This window comes from Rattus norvegicus, chromosome 4 (genome assembly GCF_036323735.1).
Source record: "Rattus norvegicus strain BN/NHsdMcwi chromosome 4, GRCr8, whole genome shotgun sequence".
Classification (NCBI taxonomy): domain Eukaryota; kingdom Metazoa; phylum Chordata; class Mammalia; order Rodentia; family Muridae; genus Rattus; species Rattus norvegicus.
The window spans coordinates 83,739,180-83,765,210 of record NC_086022.1 but is presented as its reverse complement, the minus strand read 5'-3'; the positions used below and the strand labels follow the sequence as shown (position 1 = coordinate 83,765,210).

At 44.0% G+C, this 26,031-nt stretch overlaps 1 protein-coding gene across 5 annotated transcripts in view; it reads right to left on the bottom strand.

The window, feature by feature from the left end:
* Creb5 (cAMP responsive element binding protein 5) overlaps positions 1-26,031 on the bottom strand; it is a 401,200-nt gene that overhangs the window by 359,576 nt on the left and 15,593 nt on the right. For 2 of the 5 annotated variants that reach the window (XM_039108137.2, XM_039108134.2), the window contains exon 2: positions 21,788-21,846. The exons of the other annotated variants lie outside the window; for them this stretch is intronic. In XM_039108137.2, coding sequence (XP_038964065.1) covers positions 21,788-21,846 — 59 coding nt within the window. The remainder of the gene's footprint in view (positions 1-21,787; positions 21,847-26,031) is intronic. 5 annotated transcript variants of the gene reach the window in all.

Below are 26,031 nucleotides of genomic sequence, written 5' to 3'. Positions count from 1 at the left end.
GTTTTCCTTTATCCTTCTACTTCCACTACACACACACACACACACACACACACACGCACATACACACACACACACACATACAAATACACACACAAACACATACAAATACACACACACAAACACATACAAATACACACACAAACACATACAAATACACACACACAAACACATACAAATACACACACAAACACATACAAATACACACACACACACACATACACACACACACACACACACACACGCACATACACACACACACACACATACAAATACACACACAAACACATACAAATACACACACACAAACACATACAAATACACACACAAACACATACAAATACACACACACAAACACATACAAATACACACACAAACACATACAAATACACACACACACACACATACACACACACACACACACACACACACACATACAAATACACACACACGCACATACAAATACACACACAAACACATACAAATACACACACACACACACACACACACATACACACACACACACACATGCACATACACACACACAAACACATACAAATACACACACACAAACACATACAAATACACGCACAAACACATACAAATACACACACACACACACACACGCACATACACACACACACACACATACAAATACACACACAAACACATACAAATACACACACACACACACACACTCACACACACACACACACACACGCACATACACACACACACACACACACACACACACACACACACACACACACATACACACTACCATTTTAAAGGCAGTCCGTTGCAGAGAATGTAATGATAACTCACTTTCTACATTCTGCCAAGACTTAGCCAATATTCCTCATCTCTACTTTGAGTTTCTATTTATTATTCAAGAGCCACAAGTTGATAACACAGAGTGTGCAAAGCCTGGATCCTCCAACTAAGCAGACCAAGCTCCTGCTGCGACCCATTATCTGGGTGAAATTACGGCATCAGCCATTTCTAAATCTATGCGGGGCATTTCCTAATTGCGTGTTTTCTTCAGCATGAGAAATTGCGAGCTAGGTAAATAATCTCCTTTAGTATTTTTGCTTGATATACAACCCAAGCATCAGGATGGCAGATTAGAACAGTGGGTACCATACTTTGGGACTGAGATAATTTTAGGATTTTCTGCGTCTTCAGTGCTTGTTCCTAGCCATGTATTATGTAAAGCTTGCAGAGGCTGATCCAAGCCAGCATACCCATGGTCATTTCATTGTCTTTGTCCAACAGGAAGCATCAGAATTATTATCATCAGTCTCAGGCTTCAAACAGTATCTATTATATCTATTATATTGACATGCTCCATGGTGAAGAGGAGACCCAAAATGAACAGGATAAACAGAGGCAGATGGAAAAATTAAAATTCATCATTAATGTCAACTGATTCTTCAAAGTAATTTCTCTTCCTGTTAGAGGGAGTGTATATTTTTATCCCCGCATTTCAAAACAAAACCAAAGGTTAGATTTACTATTGGGTCAGCCCACTTCACAAGCTACACTTTTCAAGTCTCATCATTTCTAAATCTAGGTAAGCAACAGAATTTGACTCTGTATGAGGTGAAGGCAGGGAGAGAGATAAGAGGAAGAAAAGGGGAAGTCCACAAGGAATTCTAACAGGAATCGAAGTTTCCAGTATCAATCAGAGGACTCTAAGCAAGCCACAATGTTTTGTAAACATTAGTCAGCTTCATTCCGATGTTAGAAAAGCTCTTTCAAGACACACACACCCCCAAGTTATGATATTGGGATCCTAATACAATGTTTGGCCAAGGAACAAAGTAAATGTACCTTGTCTTAACGTATCAATGCTATGTATTGATTGCAAGCTGCCAATTTTAACAAAATCCCAGAAGACATAGTTGTAGTTGCAAAAGAGAGTGTCCAAGTAAATGTGCTGAAGAGTAATTCTGGGAGGCCAAAGAAGGTACAATGTAGGAGTCATGAGCAGCTAAAGACTGAGTGAGGGATAGGAACGCCATCTTAAGCAACACGAGATAAACTGATGGACGCATGAGTCTATTCTGTGTTGCTACAGCAAAAATCTCCAAGACTGGGTACTTTAGAAAGAAAGGCTTACTTAACTCTCAGCCCTGGAGGTCTGGGACCATCACAGTGAAATTGGCATCTAGTGAAGCGGTTGTGGTACATAGCTTGACATGGTGAAAGCACGTGCAAAGGGAGATCATAGGCTATGAGAGGCCAAGAGAGCCAGAGTTGTCTTATAATAATGCTCTCTTCAGGCCACCCACCCAATCCCATGAGACCTAACCAACTTACTTCACAAGACTAGCACGTATCCCTTTAAGAGAGCAGACACAGCCTAAAAATGATCCCCTATCTTTCCAATACCATTATACTGGAGAGAAGGTCAATATACATTTCTGGTGGGGACAAAGCATATATACATCATAGAATGGGACGTAGGAAGGAAAAGTGGAAGAGTGTAATCAATAGGGACAAAAATAATGAAGGAGCATTGAAGAATGTCGGGGACAGAGAGGGAGCAGAGTGGCTGACCTGAGTCCCTGTCTTCCAATGCAGACCTGATAGCTAGAAGCTTAGACGCAAGCATATTGCTTAGAGTTGAGCAGTACTGCCCAAGAAAACATCAATTTAGAGAGGATCGTGCCCACTGAGATGGAGGGGAGATAATTTCACCTGAAGTTTTTAGGTGTCTGGTTTATTTTTCTCTCTTTCCACATCTAGAACAAAGAAGAGAGAAGGGACAAGGAAAAGAAGCTAGTTCTCCATGGAGAAGGAAGATGTCATTTTAAAAGGAAATGAGGTTCATAAGGATTAGGAATTGGCTAAGAGACCAGGGCTCAATTCTTTCTTGGTCAAGGTAAGTGAGCGGTCACAGAATAACAAAAGGCTGAAGAAGGAGTCCTAAGGCCTGTCTTCCAGCCACAGCCCTGATTCTCCCAGCATGGGCACTGCATCAGCCCCAGGACCCCTCTGGCTTTGGTTTCCCATGTGTGTAGAATGAAGAGACCCACTCAGATGTAACCATAGCCATTCTCAGGTTGGCTTATCAGTTATCCTCCCCGTGGCTCATCCAGTCCCCTTCCCAAACAGCTCAGCTCCTTTGTTCTGTGGGGCACAGGTGATAATCAGAAAAGTCACCTGAAGAACTCAGCAGGTAAGAGGCTCACTTAAGTGTCTAGAAAGTTCCCCCATAAGAACAAAGCAAGGCTGAACATCCAGCAGGGAAAACCTGAAACCCTGCAGCTATATTGCAGCATCTGTGGCTCTTGGTGGCATCACCTGGGCTTCACCAGCCTTCGGTAGTCCCACCCCTCCCACTTTACTGCCTGCAGTCTCTCTTGGTCCAGTTTCACTCCATGTCCACAGCTTTCCTCAGTGCAGTGTCCCACACTCCTGGCATCCAGCCTCACCTTTACAACTTCAGACAAAAGGTCACTTGGGGTTCCTTTGCAAGGAACCCATCCTTGCCTAGCCTCACCAGCTTTCGGGATTCTTGGCTAAAGTCCAGTTTTAACTCTAGCATTTTGCATGCCTGCCACACCAGCACTATATGGAGGATACTTCTTAAGTTCTACCAACAGCTTGAGATACAGTCTCTCTCCTGCCATAGCTATTGGTCTATATGCACTTTGGCAGGCGAGCTATAAAACCCCCTCCCCTGTGGGGTTGTTGTTGAGAAGGGAACTGTCTTGCATCCTTGCTCTCCTTTCTCCTTGAAATGAATCTGCATCTCAGTTTTTCAGCAAGTGAAGTCTTGCCCTGCGGGCACCTCTCCTAGCATCTCATTTCAGAGCATGATTTCCTCTTAGTGGCACACATCTCCTAACTATTTCAGGTGCTCTGTCTACGTCCCTCTTCTAAGTCTGGAACTTAAAACTCACTCTGCTTTCCTTACCAAACTGCCCCCTTCCTGTCTGTCTCACAATAGAGTAGCAAGCAATCATCATCACACAGCTTGCATGCTAGACTACCTTGAAATTTCTTCCCTCAAATATCCCCCTCACTACGCTACTCTCTTTAACGAATATACATGCTTAGTCTGCAACTTAAAATACTTGTACACTCTTTTCCTTGCTCTTCTGCATAGTTTTCATCTCAGCTTGCTTTAAACTCTCATTACGAACCTCGGAAGATGCAGCAAGCATTAACCATGCCACAACCTAAATGTTACACCGTTTTTGAAATTGCCTCTTCCAAACAGCCTAATCCATTACTGTTGAGTTCAGTCTCACCTAGTGTCTCTCAGGACATGGTAGACTACAGTCAAACTCCTGGATAGAATGTAACCTGAATGGACTCTATCAAGTTCCTTGTGGAGTCCTTCCCCCCCCCCCTTTTTCCCCTTCTGAAACCTTGTGAGCATAGCCTTTACTCTCTGCCTCTCTATCAACAACCTGGTCTGTCACGCCCATCCACTAGAATTGCCTGGCAAGCTCTAATCACATCATTCCTAGCCTCTTTGTCCCACAGTTAAAAAAGTGGGTCCCTGTTCATCTGGCAACATAGCTCCAAAAGCCTACACTGACCAAATTCATCATGGTAAGACTCCTGAATTAGCTACTTTTCTTTCTCAGTCATAATCCTCTCTAGAAATACTTTCACAGACAAGCCCCACAGGTGTGTCCTAACCCAATCAAGTAGACAACTGAAATTGCTGATCACAAAAGGGCTTAAGGACTAATGCCAGTATCACTAAAAGAGTTGATTCAAATTTTCTCCCTTTCCAGATTTATAGCAGCCAAGATAGAAGGTGTAAATGAAGGGGACCTTCAGAGTTAAATTCCTTCTACAAAACCCTGTCTTCCTTTCCTAGACCAAGCCTATACTGGTTTAGCTGTTTTTTGTCTGTTTGTTTGTTTGTTTCAATTTGACATAAGCCAGGACCATGTGTGAAGAGGAAACCTGAACTGGGAAAATGATCCCATCAGATAGGCCCAGAGGCATGTCCGTGAGGACATTTTCTTTGTTAATGATGGATGTGGGGAGGCTTCCACCCACTGTGGGCGGTGCCAGCCCTGACCAAAAGATCCACATTTGTATAAGAAAGCATGTTGAGGCTTACCAGGAGGACCAGCCAGTTAGCTGTGTTCCTTCGCATGGTTCCTGTCTCTGCTCTCACTTGAGTTCCTGCCTGATTGTACTATAGAGTACAGAGATGGGCTGAAACCAGGAAATACACACCAAATAACCTCTTTCCTTCCCAAGCTGCTTTGGACATGGTGTTTATCACAGCAACAAAACACAAACTGTGACCAGCACTAACAAAAAGTCCCACTGTGATCTGTCTGAAAAGAAGGGCCTAGAAAGAGTTACGGCTGCTGGATGGTTATTGCTTATCGTATTAAAATAACGAAATCACCCCCGTGTCTACAGGGGATCAATTCCAAACCCCTCAGTGAGAACTCAGATCCTTGGCCGCTCAAGACCTTGATACAATAAAGCAGTGGTGTTGCCATGGGTGTCTACACATCTGCCTGTTGTTCCATGACTGCTCGTGGTGCCGTGCATGCACACTCTAAGGGCTTCACACATTGCAACTGTTTAGAGGATAACGACAAGAAAAAATGTTGCTCCTCTTCTATATGCGTACGTGCCCATGCTATTTGCCCAAAATATGTCTGACTGTGTTTACCAGCACTGTGCTCTGAGTACAGTAACATCCGTGCGGTGCCTTCCGGGGCCTGTGCTGCAGCGAGCACACTCCTTGGTTTCCCCAATGACTCTGAGATGTCCGTGCTGTCCCAAGCTTCACTTTCCAGGTAACCATTGATTATGAGACAAGCAAGGAACAGAGCTAAGGTCTGAGCCCAAACAAAAATATCTGCCTGTCCTGTGGCCTTGCCTGTCAGGTGCTCGTGGCTCAGGGGAAAAAAAAAGCTACTTCGATACACTCCTCTATCCGGCACACAGGAGGGCACTGAGCAGTTCACCTCTAACTGCGCAGTGTGAAGCAGGAAGGGGATTACTATTGTATGAAGACTCTGCTTCAAAGATGTCACCCAACTGATAAAGAGCAAAGCCCGCAGGACCGAAACTCCAAACGCCTGGGTGCTTTCGTGCGGCTGCTCTCAAAGAGGAGGCCAGGGAAGTCTTCACACCCTCGTGTATGAAGAACATTTGGTTCGTATTTTCACTGGTGTCATATTTTGGAAGCTGCCAGCAGCCACAGCATCCTGCCAAGTTAGCCCCAAATGCTCCAGTTTTTGTGCAGCGCATTGGAGCTGGGTGGGGGAGGGGAGGGGAAACTCCTGAAACAAACAGACCAACTGAATACAAGGAGAGCTTCGGGACCGCAGTGCACCCATCGGAAGAAACAGACTGTGAGGGGAAGACGCCTGCCCCACAGGGTCTTTTTGGAGTGTCTGTCCGTGGCGATCTTATTCAGCACAGGAAAGGCACCCAGTCTGTCCCAAAGAGTCCTACTAGGGACCAGGAACAAAACTAAGAGATTGTAAAGCTCCACAGGTTGCCCAGCTGCCTGATTTTTGTTTTCTTTTGTTTGCTGCTGCTGCTTCAGCTCTGCCACCAACAGGCTTCGGACCCGTGAGAGAGAGAGAGCAAGCAGCAGCCTTCCCTTTCCTTTCTCAGGTATCCTGTGCGAGGATTTTGGATCCTGGGTCCCACTTTCACTCTTGAGTAAAGGCCTATTCTTATTTTTATTATTATCTTCCTCTGCTAGACTTCACTGTTAAGGAGCACAAAGAAATGTCCTCGTTCTCCGGACTAGCTGGTTACCATCGAGGAAGAGCCTGACTGAAGATCAGTGCCCCAGGATACACAGAACCATCTGCTCTACCAGAGGCTATTGTAAAAGGGAAACCTGCAACTTCCTTGTGTGGTGTGGAGGACTAGGGAGAAACCTCCTTCAACACCGGCTCTAGAAGACGCTCGCCACTTTGGTAATTTAGAGCAGGAGAGTTCTCTTTCAAAGACCTTCCTTTGAATTCTTTGGTAATTGGATTTTCTCTGGCACCAGGAGCAGTTGAAATGAGCTCAGGAAACACAGCTAAACGCTTCGAGTTCTTTGCGGGTAGAGGTGAGGGCTAGGAGGGATTTCTTTTCTTTCTGCGTTACACTACCCCGTGCACAAAGTGGCAGAGCAAACGCCATCAGGCTGTACTTCTTGCCTCCTTTTTCTCTTTTAAAGACAGCTTCTCCTATGATGGAGAAGGACCGGCAGAAGTCCCTTTCTGTACTCCAGTGAGAGGGCCAGGGGTTGACCACCCATATTCCTTTGTTTCCTCCCTGCAATTGAGAGACTGATCTATCTACCCACCAGCCATTTTCTGGAGTTTACCTCCACTGTCCTTTCCCACGACAACTAACCAAGTAGCTTCCTCAGATGGGTACCTGTTGAAAGGAGGAGAAAAACTACAGGCAGGGAAACCATGGCCATCTTGAGAAAGATGATTCGGGTCCTGCGTTTGCCTAGACTAGTCCCTCTCCAAATTCGAACTTCACCATCACTGAATATGTCGTAACAAATTGAATCCATCCCAAGGCAAGGGGAGTCTCCCAGGCTAGTGTGACACTACCAACATCTTTATCTGGTCACTTACTGGTACTATTGTAGAAACATAAAAAGTGAAAGTTAATGAGTGAGAAGACAACAGAGCAACAAGACGTCTGGATTCTGTACTGACCTCAAGTGACACCAGAGCTGCAGAACTGACCTCTGTGATGTTAACTTAGTCACTCATTCTTATTGAGTATGGTCTCAGATAGCCTCAAACTCACTCTGTAGCCGAGGTGGACCTGAACATCTTCTGATCCTCCTGCTTCTGCCAACCAAGAGCTGGGACTGCAGGCATCTACTGCTAGACCAGAGCAAAGCAAAATCCCCCATAACAAAATTGTTCACGTTCTACCCAGTTTTTAGATCACTTAGCTCAATCCACTCCCATGAAATAGAAACACACTGTGACTTCCACCAGGCTCTGTCGCACTATCCCTATAGCATGTTGGCGTCTATGACTGGGTCGAGCTCCCAAAGGAGGACTTGGTGGTGGAAGAAGCATTTTTCTGTAAAGGATCATGATCATCTACAATGTATTGTTGTTTTATGTGACAGCTGGGAGGTGGAAAGGTGGAGATAATGCTTGAAGAGATAAAGAAGGGACTGAAAGCTTCCAATCTTAGCTCTGTGAACTTTCCATGCACAGGAGTTCAACACATATTTCTGAAATAAATAAATGACTCCATCTGCTTAAAGCCAGACTCCTTTGTAAAATAGAGCAATTGTTGAGCCCACAGTGGGTCTGCGTCATCATGCCTAGCTTAGAAGCTGACACAAGAGAAGCTCTGCAATATTCTCAAACATTCCTCTACAAAGAACAAATCTTAGAAGACAGGCTTAGTTTGTCCCCCAGGAACATGGACAGTTTTGATTACTGTTTCTGTCTGTCCACCTTCACAAAGATCATATCCCCACCCTCCCGGAGATCAGCTCCCCACCCTCACAGAGATCATCTCCCCACCTTCACAGAGATCATCTCCCCACCCTCACAGAGATCATCTCCCCACCTTCACAGAGATCATCTCCCCACCTTCACAAAGATCATATCCCCACCCTCCCGGAGATCAGCTCCCCACCCTCACAGAGATCATCTCCCCACCTTCACAGAGATCATCTCCCCACCTTCACAGAGATCATCTCCCCACCTTCACAGAGATCATCTCCCCACCTTCACAGAGATCATCTCCCCACCTTCACAGAGATCAGCTCCCCACATTCACAGAGATCATCTCCCCACCTTCACAGAGATCAGCTCCCACCTTCACAGAGATCATCTACCCACCCTCACAGGGACCATCTCCCCACCTTCACAGAGATCATCTCCCCACCTTCACAGAGATCATCTCCCCACCTTCACAGAGATCAGCTCCCCACATTCACAGAGATCATCTCCCCACCTTCACAGAGATCAGCTCCCACCTTCACAGAGATCATCTACCCACCCTCACAGAGATCATCTCCCCACCTTCACAGAGATCAGCTCCCCACCTTCACAGAGATCATCTACCCACCCTCACAGAGATTATCTCCCCACCCTCACAGAGATCATCTCCCCACCTTCACAGAGATCATCTCCCCACCTTCACAGAGATCAGCTCCCCACCTTCACAGAGATCAGCTCCCCACCTTCACAGAGATCATCTCCCCACCTTCACAGAGATCATCTCCCCACCTTCACAGAGATCAGCTCCCCACCTTCACAGAGATCATCTACCCACCCTCACAGAGATTATCTCCCCACCTTCACAGAGATCATCTCCCCACCTTCACAGAGATCATCTCCCCTTCTTCACAGTCTGGCAGCGTTACTTTCCACAGCAGAAGGGAGGGATTTCCAAGTTTGGATCTCCTTGGTGGTGATATGAATCCTCTACATACTCAACGCACACCTGGACCCTGTACTTTGCCCTCAAGGAACAGGAAATGAGGAAATGGCAAGGAGAAGCTGGTCCTGCTTCCTGGCCTGCATGTCAGAGAGTTTCATTGCTCTCCCTGGACTCTTCTGCCTCATGAAATGGGAGGTTAACTGGCATGCCAAGCTAAACCTCAGCCTTTCCTAGTTCCAGACACAGCCCACCATGCACGATTGTTCTGAGAAATAAGTGAGATGAAGCAGTTAAGGAATTCTAGACTGTCTGGCCCAAAGTAAGTGTTCAATTAAAGTTGGCTTCTGTTATGGTCCTACATGATATTTGAATCCACATATATTCAGAGAGCATACATTTATACATGCTCTCTGGTTCCTCCATGAGAAATGGGACAGGAAATGTGATTAAGCCTAGCATGCTTGCTATTGTGTCACAACAAGGCCAGGAGGGAGACTGACACAAGATGCACTATGATATTGAGACACCACATAATTCAACCATATGCTCAGCTGAGCGGTCAACCCCAGCTGAGGACAGATGTTTGTTCCACTTTCTCATCCACAAACAATATAACTTTGGGAATTTTATATGGGTTTTATCTTCCAAAATTATAACTATCTATTTTGGAACTGTAAGGGTTAGATGGTAACTTGTAAAGTGCCTATCATAATGCCCCAGACCTGACAAACATTTACTTAAAGTCAGGTAAAGCCTGAAGCTTAGGAAATGAGATGGCCAAGCATTCAAAGCCAGCCTCTACTACATAGCAAGTTTGAAGACAGCTACAGCTACATGACATTCTATTATTTAAAACAAAGAAGAAAGGAGGAAGGAAGGAAGGAAGGAAGGAAGGAAGGAAGGAAGGAAGGAAGGAAGGAAAGAAGGGGAATGAGTGATGGTACACACCTTTAATCCTTTAATCCCAGAATTTGGGAGATAGAAGCAGCAGATCCCTCTACTTTGAGGCCAGCCTGGTTTACATAGTGAGTTCTAGGCCAGCTGTAACTACAAAGTTAAGATCTTGTCTCAGAGAGGTAAACAACAAGGGCTAGTGCAATGGGGCAGCAACTAGGAGAACTTACTCCTCTTGCAGAGGACTTGAGTCAGTTCCAATACCTGCATGGTGGCTCACAACTGTCTTCAACTCTAGCTCCAGGAGATCTGACAGTCAAATCAGACCTTCCTGAGCACCAGGCCCATGTGTGGTGTAAATGGATAAAAACATTAATGTGCATAAAATAAAAAATAAAAATCTTTAATTTTTTTTTCTTTTTTCTTTTTTTCGGAGCTGGGGACCGAACCGAGGGCCTTGTGCTTTCTAGGCAAGCGCTCTACCACTGAGCTAAATCCCCAACCCCCAATAAAAATCTTTAAAAATAAAAAGTTGAAGATTATTTCATTAAAAAAATGAAGAAAAATTGGGATGTTATTTATATAGCCCAAGGTATTTTTGTATTATCTCTGTGATCTTCTCAGTAATTTAGGGAGGTAGGCAAGGTAAACGTGAGCCTAACTTACAGAGGCAAGCTCATGCAAGGGAACTTTTCTCAAGATTAAAGCTCTAGCAACTGTGCCCATGTAGCAGAGGATGGCCTTATCTGGTATCAATGGGAGGGGAGTCCCTTGGTCCTGTGGAGGCTTGATGACCCCACATAGGGGACTGCTAGGGCACTGAGGCAGGAGCAGGTGGGTGGCAGAGTGCCTCATAGAAGCAGGGGGCAGAAGAGGGGATAGAGGATTTGTGAAGGGGGGAATAACATGTGAAATGGAAATAACCAATAAAAAAAATCTAGTAACTGGCAGACACTGTTTCTCACAGCTTCATGCCATGTAGCCACCCTCCAGGGGTTTTGAGGAGAAGATCTCTCTTGCCGCCGCTTGTGTAAGAACTCAAGAATGACCAGGAGCTGGAGAATGCCCTTGGCTCCTTTCACCTGCCTTCTGTGCATGAAGCTTCCAACCAAGTGCAAAGCTCTGGTGTGTGCGTGTTCAGGTTTTGCCAAAAGTAAATGGCTTTCTAGAGATAATGAGATAGGGAGAAACACTTTGGAAGGGATTAAAATCAAGCTCTAATGTCTTCTTGGACAACAAATAACTCTTTAAAAACAACATGTGATGACGAGTTGCTTATAAACAGAAAAAAAACCATATGGACTAAATTTCCCTTGAAATACACAAGGGTCTAAAAACTAAGGGAAAATGCATTGATAAAATACATTTGGGGTTTTATTGAAACCAAAACATTTACAAAGCCAATGCATATCTTGATGTATCCAAACTCTCACGTTCTCTTCTTGGCCTGACTCCTTGGGCCTCCCCAGCAATAGACTGCCATATATCCCTTTCTCATCAATAGACAAACAGATAGACAGGCAGGCAGGCAGGCAGGCAGGCAGGCAGGCAGGCAGACAGACAGACAGACAGACAGACGGATACTGCTGGTCTCCAATCTACCCTACAGTTCTTGGATCATATCTTATGTACAGTTGATGAAATACCATCAGTCCAAGCTGCATTAACTCCAGTGGTCCTAAATTTCAAAGAAGCAGCCCTTCCTTTCTCCAGAAACTCAGAAGCCCCCTCATAACAAAGGCCCAATATCTACAATGTGTCAAAAAACAGTTTTGTAGGTAGCTATTCAATTTATTAAATTCATCTTCCGTCCAGCAGTTCTAAAGCTAGTAAACTAGCTACCAAGCTACTTTCCAGGCTTGAAAACTTAGCAAAACCTGAGGCAAAGGCAGGGGGTGGCACTGGAGCAAACCAGGCTGCAATCTCTCATGCAACTGTGCACACCCCTGCAAGCGGATCCCAGCAAGCTGGCAGTGAGCATGTGATATTAACCGAAGCCCTTAATTTAAGGAAACGGAATCGACCAACTAGTAATTAACAAATTATTCTTAAACAGGCCTCGCTTAAAAATTAAGTTGAACTACCATTTTTCTATAACCCGTCAGGAAAATGCTGACTGCTACTTCAAGTAAACACAACTTAAGCAGATGGTGAGCTCTCGCAGAGCACCAAACCTATACTTAAATAAATCAATGTTGTCGGGCTGCAGCACTACATGGCCACTCAGCAGAATTCACGGACACCTTTGCAAGATTTGGCAAAGATTTACTGTCGCGTGGAGATGACAGCCGAGAGCACCAGGTTCCCTGGTCAGGATGTTTTGCGCCCCAGAGACAGGTAAAGTGTACAGGAAGAGAGTAGCTTCCAACTACGTCCCCGGAGTGCATAGGAGAAAGATGATCCCAAGCCCCACCTCCAGTACAGGCCAGCACTTGGGGATATGTTCACTAACTCACTCCTTTGCGAAGTTTCTACTCAGGATAAGCCAGGACATGGGAATTTTGCTAGGTCCTAAAACAAAATCAAAGCTGAACACCCCCTTTCCTCAACCTCCACCTCACAAAACTACTCAAAGATCACTCAGACATGAATGAGAGAATTGGGGGAACTACTTTCTACTAAATTCTGTAAGCAGGATGCTTTAGAATATAAAACACATCTGAAAAACTGGAGGGCTACTGCCACTGCTGTTTGAGGATATGGGGGACCCTTTGCTTTTGGAGGTGCCATCTTAAGAGGTATATGTGATGTATCATAAAATATAGAGTTTAAAGTAGTAGGTTCAAATCTCGGCTCCATCATTCGTGGACGATGCAGAAAATCTGCCTACCCTTTCTGAGTCGGCTTCCTCCTTTTTGACAGTAGGACCTCAATGGACAGATTGCTTAAACATCTGGACGTGATATACACTAGAATCTTAATTGGGTATTATGAAATTTGTTTAACTCAGATGAGCTATAGAACACTCTAGCTAGTAGAACAGTATGTACAAAGTCTGGATGATGATCACGAACAATTCATAATAGTATTTTCCCAAAGCAGACACAGAATGTCATTGGGTGAAGCTTATTGCTTGAGCAGATGACATCCAACAGGTGAGATAGTCACCTTTCAATTTTTAGCTCATTCTTCCCTCGGTGTGGAACTTGGGTTCATGTAGTGTAAAGTCCACACGAGTACAGACAAACATCCAAAAAAAAAAAATCTGCTTTTATATTTGAGCTTTCCCCCCAAAAACAAAACAATAACAACAAAACCAAGAAAACCTTACAGATAATTAAGGCTGTCTGTGGTCAAGGCTAAGAAGTTACTATTCCTGTGTTTGGTTGCTCACCAAGGAAATTTTGGGACTTTGCAAAGGTTAGCTAATCTCAGTCCTTCCTCAACTAACCCAGCCTTGGAAATAACTCTTTTGGCCTCTCTTCCCATCCCACAAAACTTTGAAGCTGGATTTCATAGCTCACTGCTGGGGGTCCATTTTTAAGTGCTCCATTTTATTGGTCTAATGGCGTTCACGTATCACAGAATGCTAGAAGTCATAGGGAATTTATAGCAATCACTAAATCCAGTTGCTCCCCACTTGGAGTCTCTGAATTCCAAGGTCTGTGAAAGCAATAACCAAGATCAGCCCTATTTTGAGTACGTCCAAAAGCTTAACATGTATTTAAATAGCTTCTCCTAGGGACAACAAAGCTTCAGTTGCCAATAAAGTGCCAAGTTTAAACCATTGTCTGTCTTTATTTTGGTTCGGTATGGTAACACTATACCATGTCATTTTTCTCACAACTTATTATTGATCATTACAAGTGCCAATAATTTGAAAATAAAATGTTAAAATGTACCAAGTAAGGAGAAAAAAACAAATAAAATGCAAGGAAAAAAAAGAAGTTCTTTGAATATGCGAACCTGGGATGGGTGATCTCCTCTGTGTTCCCTACACACACATTTAGAAAGCCATTATCTGGCTGGCAGAGTAGATACCTTTACTCATGTCCTGTCCCTGGGTCATCTTTAGGGTAGATAGGAGACCCTTAGGTAGGCATATCTAGTTGAAATGACAATGTGGATCTGTATTTTGAGGTGTTCTATATGTTAGAAAACTCTGAAGTTAATTTCTCGTGAGCTGAAAGAGCTTAACAATATCTCCTCTCAGAAGAAACCCCGTTAGATAGTGCAGCGTGTCTACAGACAACGGGGCTTCAGTGGTTTCCACGTTCTCTCTCTCTCTCTCTCTCTCTCTCTCTCTCTCTCTCTCTCTCACACACACACACACACACACACACACACACACACACACACACACACACACGCACACACGACTCCCATAAGCACTCTAGCTGCAGCATAAATGAGGCATTGTGGATGCATCCTGACCACAAATGGCTCCTGGGTAACTGGAAACTCTCACATGGGGGTGAACTTCTAGTGATTTGTAAATTTACTCTGAGTCTAAACAGTTTCAAATTTGAACTGCATCCACCCCCCTATCTCCCCTTCCTGCTCTAGAATGGATTTGGGAATATAATTAATTTTTAAAAAGTCATACAATGCCATAGAAGGTTACATATATAACTCCATTCAATAGCCCATCTTGGGAGTGAAAACCAAGTTGCTCACCCAGTTCCTGTAGTATTGGTCCTGAAACCTCTCAGGCAAATGTTATGGAAGACGTGTATCAGAGACAATAACTGGTCCACATGGAATCTTGAAGACACACTCCTTGACACACTTTGGGACCTAATCTTAAAAGTCAACATTGTATTATCCTTATAAAAAATATATCCCATAGGACTCTACCTGGCCAGTGGCAGCTGAATCTGACCGTGAGCAAGGTTGAAAAATGAACTACCTTGTTTTAAACTGTGCTACCCCTGCAGAAACCCACCTTTAGACGTTCTTGTCATTCAATGAAAGGAATAATATAACAGCCACGGAGCGAGGTTGGGAAAGAAGCACGCGTTCCTTGTTTTTAAGCAAATACATAGAGAGGCTAAACACAGTCACCACAAACATAGATTGTTTGTGGCTGGCGCCAACACTGCAAATATGTTTAAGAAGCATCAGAAAAAGGAGGCAAGGAAAGACCATATGCACAGATGTACACAGCAGACACAGACTGCATCAGACTCCAGCAGCCCGAGCTGTAAGGGCAAGAACCATTGATTTTTACTGGAGAGGGCATATCAGGTTACAGGAATGCACACATTTAATTTTTATGAGACTGAAAGCTCACAGAAACAACAACAGAAAATCCCACTTTGTGACACATTAATGAAACCCAGTGAAGGGCCACTTTAAAATAAAACAAAGGGAAAGAGCTTAACAGTGATATCAAAAGGTCTTTGAAAATAAACCATAATGCCAAGGGCCATTCTCACATGTTGTGTGATACTTTTAGTCTCCAGCCCAGTGAAATGCTAGACCCAGGCTCCCTCTGCTATCTCCTTTCTTATATAAACATACGTATAAGATATTACTCACCCCTTTCTGGTTTTTATCAAGAATAGTTTTCATTTTCTAGGTAAATCCCAGAGTCACCAATCTTCCAGCTCTCAGCCTCAACCCAAGAACGAGCAGCAACAGAAACATGGCTTCGTCCCACAGTATCCTCTCAGGCCAACTGTAATTTACAGCCCAGTGTTTGGTTCATCTGTCACAGGAGAATTATAGGACCCCACCACTTACCCTGAAAATAAATATCTGCTCCCCATTCAGGTAAATGAGATGGCGTCAGACATAAATTGACTCCAGTATTGAAACTGGCCCTTTGCACAAGAAATAAATATTTGAATTATTTCTCCGGATGAGGATGATACTATGGACACTTAAATCTAAGAGAGAGGTTGTACATTCCTTTCCCACATGAAGGCCAGCCCAGGAGAAACTGGAGCTCACTAAAGCCAGAAACATCCCATAATAACTCTGTGAAGTCAAACTCTTGCCTACTATCAGTATGCAAAATCTCCGTGGCAAAAATAAAGGGGAAAGGTCAAAGCACACATCTTCACTGACAATCATTCATCTGGAATAAGACATCCTTGCAGAATGACACTGGATTTTTCATGGCCCACACAAGGCTTTTAACTGTCCCACCCTTTCCCAGTGAGTCTCAGTTGTCTGAGCCTCCAGATAGAAGGTGGCAGCCTCCGATTTGCAGATTGGAAAACTGAGGTAGCCTGCAGCCATCTGGGTCTCTAAAGAGACAACTGATTATAGGTGGAGGCAGGGTGGACAGAGAAAAGCAGGAAAGAAGGAAAGAGGGAGAGATAAAAACAGAGAGGGGGAAGGGAAGGGGGAGAGGGGGAGGGGGAGAGAGGGGAGGAGAGAGAATGAAAGAGAAGGGAAGGGAAGGGAAGGGAAGGCAGAGAGGGGAGGAAGGAGAGGGGAGGAGAGAGAACCTGGGTGACCTGGGTAAGAGTTCCAACACTTTTCAAATATTCAGTCCTCTGGGCTATAGAGGAATTAATTTGGAGGAGTCCCTCAGTTGTCCAGCCCTACCCTTATAATGTCTGTATGCCCAACTGAGAAAACAAAGACACACAAACACTAAATTAAATATTAGGTAGTAGCATTCTAGTAGCATCACAGAGGATACACACACACAGAAACACACTATTGTCAACCCAGAGCCACATTAATTTTATTATTTTATGGGATTACAGAAAGATTCCTAACAAGTTGACCAATAGCCCCAAACTTAAAGCTGTACGGTAGCAGACAGGTCCCCGTCATACACTCCATTTGCTAAACTTTCTACCTCCACAAAGTCTTCTGGTCAATATCTAAGTAGACTGAAATAGTCAGCTATTACAGCTATATACAGCTATTTACCAGCAAAGTGACTACCCCTGATTATATGTTTCACAATGAAGAAGAAGAACTTAGTGTGGCTTAAACATCAACAGTCTAGGATATTAGCTATTTCACTATTGAATGACAGTGAAATACAATATTTATCCATTTTATTAGTGTGACGGTGACTTGTTGTGAACCTAAAATGTACTCATTTTGCCAGTCCCTCATCTTGGAATTGCAAAATATTTCCAAATACAACAAATTTTCAATTTGCCGTATTTTAAGGAATTCACTTAACATCTTGTAAAATGCTGCCAAGAAGCTGCAGAGATAATTAAAAGAAAGGAAAAAAAAACGAAAAACAAAACAAAACAAAAAAAGTTTCCCCCAAGAAATTGATCTGGGTGCTAAATTTTGGCATTTGATTAAAAGCCTATAAAGATGAATAAATTAGTGGCCTCGACATATAATTAGTCATTATATTTCCCATTTCTGAGAATGATTAATTAGTGCATACCTTTGAGGCATGATTCTATCTACTGTAAAACAGGGCAGTAGAGAAGAGGCTGAAACGGGTGCCTGAGGCAGAATGGGGGCCCCTGGGATCCCTGCACCAGTACCTCCCACTCCCCAGCTGGCAGGGGAAGGTCATCCTTACATGGCATAAGCCTGAAGCTGACCTTTCTGCCTATCACCTATTCCTCCCAACTGGCGCTATTGACCCCCTTCCGATTTTTTTCTTAGGCGATTCTTTTCAGCCTGTGGTTTCTCTGGCAGGCTGCCACAAGAAAGTGGAGTTAAGTGAAGTGAGATAAGTCGAGGTCTGGATCTTTCTAAACTTTTATTGCAGTAGAAGGGTAGAAAAATAGAAGGGAAGTTAGCGGGGCTGCCAATGTAGCAAGCTGAAGTAGGGTTATTTTGAAACTCCATAAAGATGTGCATGTAAAGATTCGCAAATAAAACACGAGTTGAGGCGAGGAATTAAGAACCAAGAACGAACATGCTTCGCAGTAGCTTTCTTACGGAAAAGCACAGGGCTGGGGCTGGAGAGGGAGTCCTGTGGGGAGGTGCTTGCCTGGCAAGCATGAGGACCTGAGTTCAACCCCCAGGATTTACATTTTAAAGACAAGGTATGGTGGGAGCATTTGTAGTGCTGGGAAGGTAGAAAAAGAAACATCCCTTGGGCTTGGAGACCAGTCGTCTTAGCCTATATGATGAGTTCCAGACCAGTGAGAAAAGTACAGCATGCTGCATCTGAGGAACATTATGGAGGTTGACCTCTGGCCTCCACACAGAAGCTCACATACATGCACAACACACGCACTCGAACGCACACACACACACACACGCATATGCACATACACATAAGTGTAAATGCACAAGGCGCACACACACCACATGTATGCATATACACAGGCACATGCCCACATATGCACACACATGCACATAAATACACAGGCACATATATACATATGCACACATACATGCACAAGGCACACAGACATAAGCACACACACTCATGCACACACGCACATGTCCAGGAACACACTTGTGAACATACACACAAACATGCACACACAAAATAGATAGGACTGCATTTTGGTTTTTAGAGTGTGAAAATTAGCTGTGTATAATGTTCTAATATTTCAAAAATAAATTTTCATGAATATTAATACTCTAAAAGAAACATAGCCCAAAGTTATATGGACAGACATGGACAATTTGTACAGGAAACAGTGTTCAATTCCCCCTTTTAATCAAATAAAAGCTAAATTAAAACAATGTTTGGCTTAGCAAATTGGCAGGGTTTTTTTTCCTTTTACTAACAATACCCAAGTCTGGGCTAGAGGTCGGGGCTAAGATGCGTTGTGGCGAAGCCTTGACTTCTGAAGACAAGGAGCATGGATGCTTTGAGAAGCATGTGGCAGCACACGGCACAATCCGCTTGTTGGCTCAGTTCTTTTGGAGAAAGCAAGGCGCTGAAGATGGGTGGTCTACAGGGTCCTCCCAGCATTCCTCATCACCAAAGCAAACCTAAACCCCGATGACTCATTCAACAGTGAGCAAAACGTTTCGCCTATGATGAATGGACGGGCTGCATGGTCATTGAAACGACTTTCAAAGAGAAACTGTGAAACATATTCATTTAAACCATGTTAATTAGAAGAAAAAAAAGCCAAAGAAAGTCACATGCAAAGGTAAGGAGGGCTTGTAAGCAGGAAATGCAGCAAGATCACTTCTGTGTAGACCTTTTTTTGTTTTTGTGTGTCTAATGTTCTTGAACCAGAAAATTATTTCTTCTAAAATATAATAGAAGAAAGTAAAGGAATCCCTGAGTGTATCTTGTCATTTCTGTTACTGATTAGGTTCAAGATGGCTAAAATGCATCTCTAGCCCAGATCCTCCTGCCTCAGCTTCCCCCTCACCCCTGTGCTGGTAGGAGAGGGGTATATCCCCACAGGCAGCTCCTAGAAAACTGTGTCTTGACTCAGAGGAGAGCATGCCAGCGTGAAGGTTTTGGGAAGCACCAGTTCTTCCCAGTATTAAGAACTCTAGAACATTCCTTTTCCCCCTTCCTCTTTCAGAGAAAATGGAAGCTCTGTTGCTTCTTTTGGGGGCTGGCTTGAGGGGCAGGATCTGCAGGAAAAAGAAGTGTCCATCAACATTTTACGAGCCTTCTCATTGAAAATCCCAGGTGACCACATCCAAATCACCTAACTGCCTGTCGGCTTTCCAAAGAGCTGCAGGATGGCATGCAGGCAGCAGCCATTAATGACATAACCAAGAAGGCATTGCTTGTCTAAGGAAATATGCACAGAATCTGCCAAGAGACTCCTACACTCAGTGTTTTTCTGAATGAACGTCTTTTGAGTTCTGTCATGCGCACTAATGTCATAGTGGGAATCCTGTAAGATGGGAGCCTCATTTCGAATGCATCTACCACATGGCCTTGGCCATTGGCTGGTTGCAGTGCACAGCACTTCAGGGGCATAAACATGTGGTGGATTCACAGCAGCCAATGTTAAACAAAGCAGTTCTCTTGAGGAAGTGTAGCGGATGCAATCAGAATGGCAATAAAATTGAAGTAAATAAAATGCAGTGGTTGGCTGTTGCACTTAGATTGAAACCTATATCCCTCACCGGGTTTGCCAGCCCTCACATGACTAGTTGTTTGCCCGGGGCCTCTGGGCATCTGTTCCTGGATAACTGGTCACTTTTGCCTTTCCTTTTTAATGTTTTCAAATAATGTATGTGTGTGAATTCCTACGTGAGTTTGGGTGCACCAGTTCTACAGGTACCTATGTGGGCAGAAAAGGCCCCTGGATGCCCTGTAACTGGAGTTAGAAACAGCAGAGAGAGGCTGATGTCAGTGCTGGGAACTGAAGCCAGATCCTCTCCTAGAGAGCTAAGAGCTCTTGGCTGCTGAGCTATCTCTAAGACCTCATTTTTCTTTTTCAAAACTTCTGCGAAATTCCTCATTTGCATAGCCTTAGGATTCCTCGTATCATAAATATTCCTCCTCATTACATTGAAATTCGCATCAGCTTTGCCTTCCTGTATGGGTTGAAGGCAAGGAGGAGCTTGGATGTCAACCTGAACCAGGAAGTAAAACATAATTCCAGATTCCCCACACTTGCTACTTCTGCTTAGGAGAGCCTGGCCAGTGTTTACTTCAGTACTTGAAAAGCATGTTTCAAATACTCTGTTTAACAGAGTCTGTGGGTGTCCAAACATGAGTCAGGGACAGAAGTATCAGAATGAATTCGGATTCCTCACTGGTGACAACTGAGCTTCAAAATGTCTTTATGACCCCAACACTGCTTCCCTTGCTGTCCTTAGCTCCTCTCTCAGGCACGCTCCGGTGAAGACTTCCTCTGGTCCATTCATTTCCACTAGAGTAACATTAGTAACAGCTCAGACACAGCATCAGCTGAAGATGCTTACTGCAAACATGCTGGAGCCATCTGAGCGTCTCCTCACCTCCCTGCCTTCTGGTCACCACTCATTATCCTCCGCTTGAGTATAGGCTAGACCCCTTGCCCTGGTTCTAAAGGACAAGATTATGAATAGTGAAACAGAATTTTGCTTCTGAGAGTAGATGACCTAAAGGAGACTGAGACTTCTACCTGACCTGCTCTCTTTCTTGAAGCCATTGCTTAGTCTTAGGGAAGCTTCCAATAGGACCTCCACCATGGAAAATCCCCAGAAGTAAGGCGATAATGTCACATCGCCACTGCCCACGAGGATAGAAGCCTGACAGCAGCCAGAGAAGTGGATGTGTGTCTGATCGTGGACATCCTGCAGCAGACAGATGAGTTGGCCAGTAGATCATCTCAGTTCTGGCTAGAGGAGAGCCACATTCCTGGCAGACGTCTGCCTCCTAGCTTTCTAACACCCTGATCACCCAAGGAAGCCACAGTAAGATTCATGACCCAGAGAAACTCCTGTTTACAGGGCAAGAAATGGTAATTTGTTACCCAGCAACAAAACTAAACTAAAGCAAATGCTTCACTGTACACCTGACGTCTTCTTTTCTTCTCTTTGGGATTCTAGCAAAGGAAATTTGCCTGCCTAAAATGTAAAAAGTGACACCTTTGATAGTATAGCAATAGAATACATTCTCAATTAGTACTAATTATGCAGAATCTATTCTTGAATGGAATGAGAGTACTGTTGATACATTAATCATAGTAGCCATTCATCACTTATATAGAATTGTAAGGCCTACCTGGAACTCCACATTCATAACCACCTCATCCAAAAGAGACATGGAGTATGTAAACAGACCTACAGACGGAGAGATGGATTAAGTTCCATTAATGCAAGGACTTTCTCTCTCTTATTCAGTCCCTCCTTCCTCAGTACCTCCCTCCCTCCCCGTGGAGGTTCACAGATGCCACAAAGCACATTTGCTGAGTGGATGTCTCCTACACGTTATCCAAAAGGACCGAACCGTTTTCATGGAAGTCACCCAACTGATACATACTTAAAAGTGAGTCAATCAGCAACCTCTTCGTATACATGAGCAACCATGTTCATGGAACCAGTGCATGTGTTCCCCTGATAGCTCACACTAGCTTGTAAGTGACAGTAAGGGATTCATCCCCAAATTCAACCCTATCTCTTATTATAGCTCTATTTGGACAAAGATAAAGGACCTGAACTCTTTCCTAATCTAACAACCCTCTCTTGGTAAATCAATTCTTTTCACTGGGGAATTATTTTCAATAAACTTCCAGGATGCAGGGGCATCACCAAGCAGCTCTTCAGCCAGCTCAGATCCCCTTAGCCCTCACAGGTTCCCCCTCCCCCACTAGGCTCCCTGCCAGGTCTGGCCTCATTGGCCCCAATTCAGGGTCAAGCAGTAAGTGGTAGGTGTGTCAAAGGTCACTCTAAAGTATCCAGGGAGGCTGGAGAGAGGTGTCCAGAGAAATGCAATTAAGATGCCCATAAGGAAACGGGAGGGTAGGTATTGAAAGGAAGTTGGCACAACCATTAAATTCTTTTCTCTGCAAAGTTTTACAGTCAAGTGATCACTCAGCCTTTGAGGGTGATTTGGTCCTTCCTCAGCAACCGCTAGTAAAGAAGTATTTGTTCACAAAGGCACAGGAGACATTAAGGAATCCTCGGTGTGCATTTTAGGAAGATAAGAAACGATTAGGTACAAGAATAGCCAACCACTCATTTGTCAAATACTGAACCGGGTTGGCAGAATGGGGCTGGACAAAGTATGTCTGATCCCTAACATGGCAGATTTCAGATTATAGGAGAAACACAGGCTTTAATATTGTTTCAAAAAAATTACTTTAAAAACACAAAAAATTAATGACTGATAAATGTTGCCAGGCAGAAAGGTCGAGGTAGCAGTGGTCCAAGTGGAGCTAAAAATTGGGAAGCTGAGGAGCTATCTAGGCAGAGGTATATGTGGAAGGGACAGCGAGGCCCTATGCTGAGAAAGGTTTGGCTTTCCAGAACCTAGCATGCTGGCAGCTCAGAGCCTGCTGAACGAAGATCTGTCCATGTACTGCCAGGTGAGCTCTGTGACACTCAAGAGCCTGATCCCAATGTGAAGTATATCTGCAGCATGACCTGTTTCCCTGAGTGTCACACACATAGCATTTCACTGTCTCATTCCTCACACATAACACACCAAACCTGCAATTTGGATCTCCCCACCTCTCAGCTTGTCTTTCACCTACATCTCCCTCATCTCAGTCAATGGCAGCTCCCTTTTTCTAGTCTTAGGAGGGAAAGATTGCCATCTTCCCTGACTCATTCACACACCGATCCATCAGCAAATCCTCTCCACTCTACCATCAGCCAGAATCCAACCTTCCAACTCCTACTATCTCTCCCACAAATTCCCAGTCCATACCCTTGTTCCTGTATAGTCTGCTCCTCAGTTCCACAGAAGAGCTCTTCAAAGAAAGTGGGTATGCTCAGGAGGCAACTCAGCTAGCTGTATCATTGAAAGGTATTTGTCCCTTCACAAGAACTCTTCGGGTCCTGGAGAAACTGGATGACTCTCTGCTCACAGCTATGTAAGGTTTCCCATACTGCTAAGATGAACACTTAGTGCCCATTGCATGGGGTAAATGTCCCAAGATTTGGCACTTTTTCTCACAATCTCCAGACACCCTCCTTGTAGCTCCTCAAACAGAGCAGACACACAAGGGCTTTGGTGACAGTAGCCTAGAATATGTCCCACCCACTTATCTCTCGGGAATCATAACTCTGGTCAGTAGATGTCTATGTCCCAGACTTCTCCATAAGAGAGGCCACAGAGTGCACATTGTTCTGGAGTCTAGCTTTGTCTTTCTTTTCAGCCATTATACTCTGATATGTGATGCATTTATAAATACTCGCTGAAAGATTGTGTCTGGCTGACTGCCACAGGTTTAGAACCTGGAAGTGTTCTAGTGAAAGAAAGAAAAGGGTTACCTCGTGCTGGGTGTTGTTGTTGGATCCCCATATAGTCATCCCCAAAAGTCTAAAAATGAGTATAATCCAGCATCAGCCCCTGTGCTCTACACACAAGATTTGTTGAAGCTCTGGGGAGACATGAGCTTGAGCTAGAAGTCCAACAAGGAGACAGGAGATACAGGAGAAGGTAGGCTTTGCAGTAGGCAGGTCTATCCCTGTGAGAGGAAACCAGGCCCCCAGTTGCTCTGGGAGAATAGACTGTGCTGAGAGGAAAGAGCAAAGACAGAAATAAGACATGTGGAGGAACGCCCAACACAAACTTGTTTCAACTGTTTCTGTTGTTTCTCTGTTTCAACATTGCCTAAGCTCAACTCTAAAAGTAGGGTTTTTTTTTTCCAACCAGCTTAAGAGAAAGAGATGAAGATCTATAGAGCATACATTTTCCTCCACAAAAGACTAATCATGTATTTTTAAAGAATTGTGTAAAAAAAATCCACAGCAAGCTTAACAGTCAAACAATAGGGGATGGTTAAGAAATTATGGTAGAGTGACTGCATGGGATCTTGTGATAATCACAGTTTTTAAAACCATGTAACAACATGAAAAATGTCTGCGGTCTAGTTTTAAGTGAAGAAAGCAGTATTTTAAAATGTCTCAGTATTGTGATTAAGAGTATTCAAATATTGGGTTCTCTTCGGGGTAAGGCATGGACGAAGTGTAAAACAGACACATGATTACAGATTACAGAGGGTGGTGGGAGCTGATATCCTCAACACTGTGCCCGTACCTTTAGATCTGTCTCTGCCCCACTGTCTATTTCCTCCTTACTGCTTTCCTCCCCTCTTCATTATGCTGGGAATAGAATCCAGGGTCTTGTGCGTGCTAAGCCAAAGCTGTACCACTGAGTTCCACTTCCCAAGTCTAACCGTTCTTTTAAGCATGGAGTTTTAAAACAAAGCAATGGTGGTGAGACTTTGTCAATAGTCCTAAAGGAGCTCCTGGGCCTGTCCTCTGAGCAAGAACTGGTGAAAGAAAACTCAGGACAGGAATACCTAAGCATCTGATCAATTCACTCAACAGGAACGAACTACCTGCTCCATGCTCTGGGAGTCATTTGCTGCATATGGAATCTTATGAAGAAAACCTAATCTAAGAGACTCAGCTGGCATCAATACGGAGTTCAAAATCTAAGGGAAGAAATTTATAGTAAACCCAAAAAATAAGCCTAATAAAATATACATTTTTAACTCATAGGCAGCCAGGTGTGGTAGCACACACCTGTAATCCCAAAGAAGTAAGAGGATCAGGAGTTCAAGGTCAGCCTGGACTATGTGGAAACCCTGTGTATTTCACAAGCAAACAATAAGGAGTTAAGTAAGTTTTATATCAGACTAACATTTGGGAGATCAGGAAATAATGATGGTTGTGGCCTTGAAAAGAAGGGCTTTCAGAGTAGGTGTGTGTGTGTGTGTGTGTGTGTGTGTGTGTGTGTGTGTGTGTGTGGCTATGTGTGTCTATGTGTATGTATGTCTGTATATGTGTGTCTGTGTGTCTATGTGTGTGTCTGTGTATATGTGTGTGTCTATGTGTGTCTATGCGTATGTCTGTGTATGTGTGTCTGTGTGTCTGTGTGTGTCTGTGTATATGTCTCTGTGTGTGTTTCTCTGTGTATGTCTCTGTGTGCATGTCTATGTATGTCTCTGTGTATGTGCCTCTCTGTCTCTGTCTTTCTCTCTCTCTCTCTCTCTCTCTCTCTCTCTCTCTCTCTGTGTGTGTGTGTGTGTGTGTGTGTGTGTGTGTGTGTGTGTGTGTACGTGTGCGTGCATGCGCGAGACCCTGGAGGGTACTGAAAGAGAATAGCAGATGTTTTAGGGAAGGCATTGCTTTGACTATGGCAAGTGTCACCCAACTCTAACTATAGCTCATCATTGCCTGCCGTGAGGATGGGAAGAAGCTGCAGAGAGGTCAATAGGGCTATCCTAAGGGCCTTAAAGGTATGCTTTGATCAGAGAAAGATTAATCTGGTAACCGGTAGTGGAAAAAGTATAT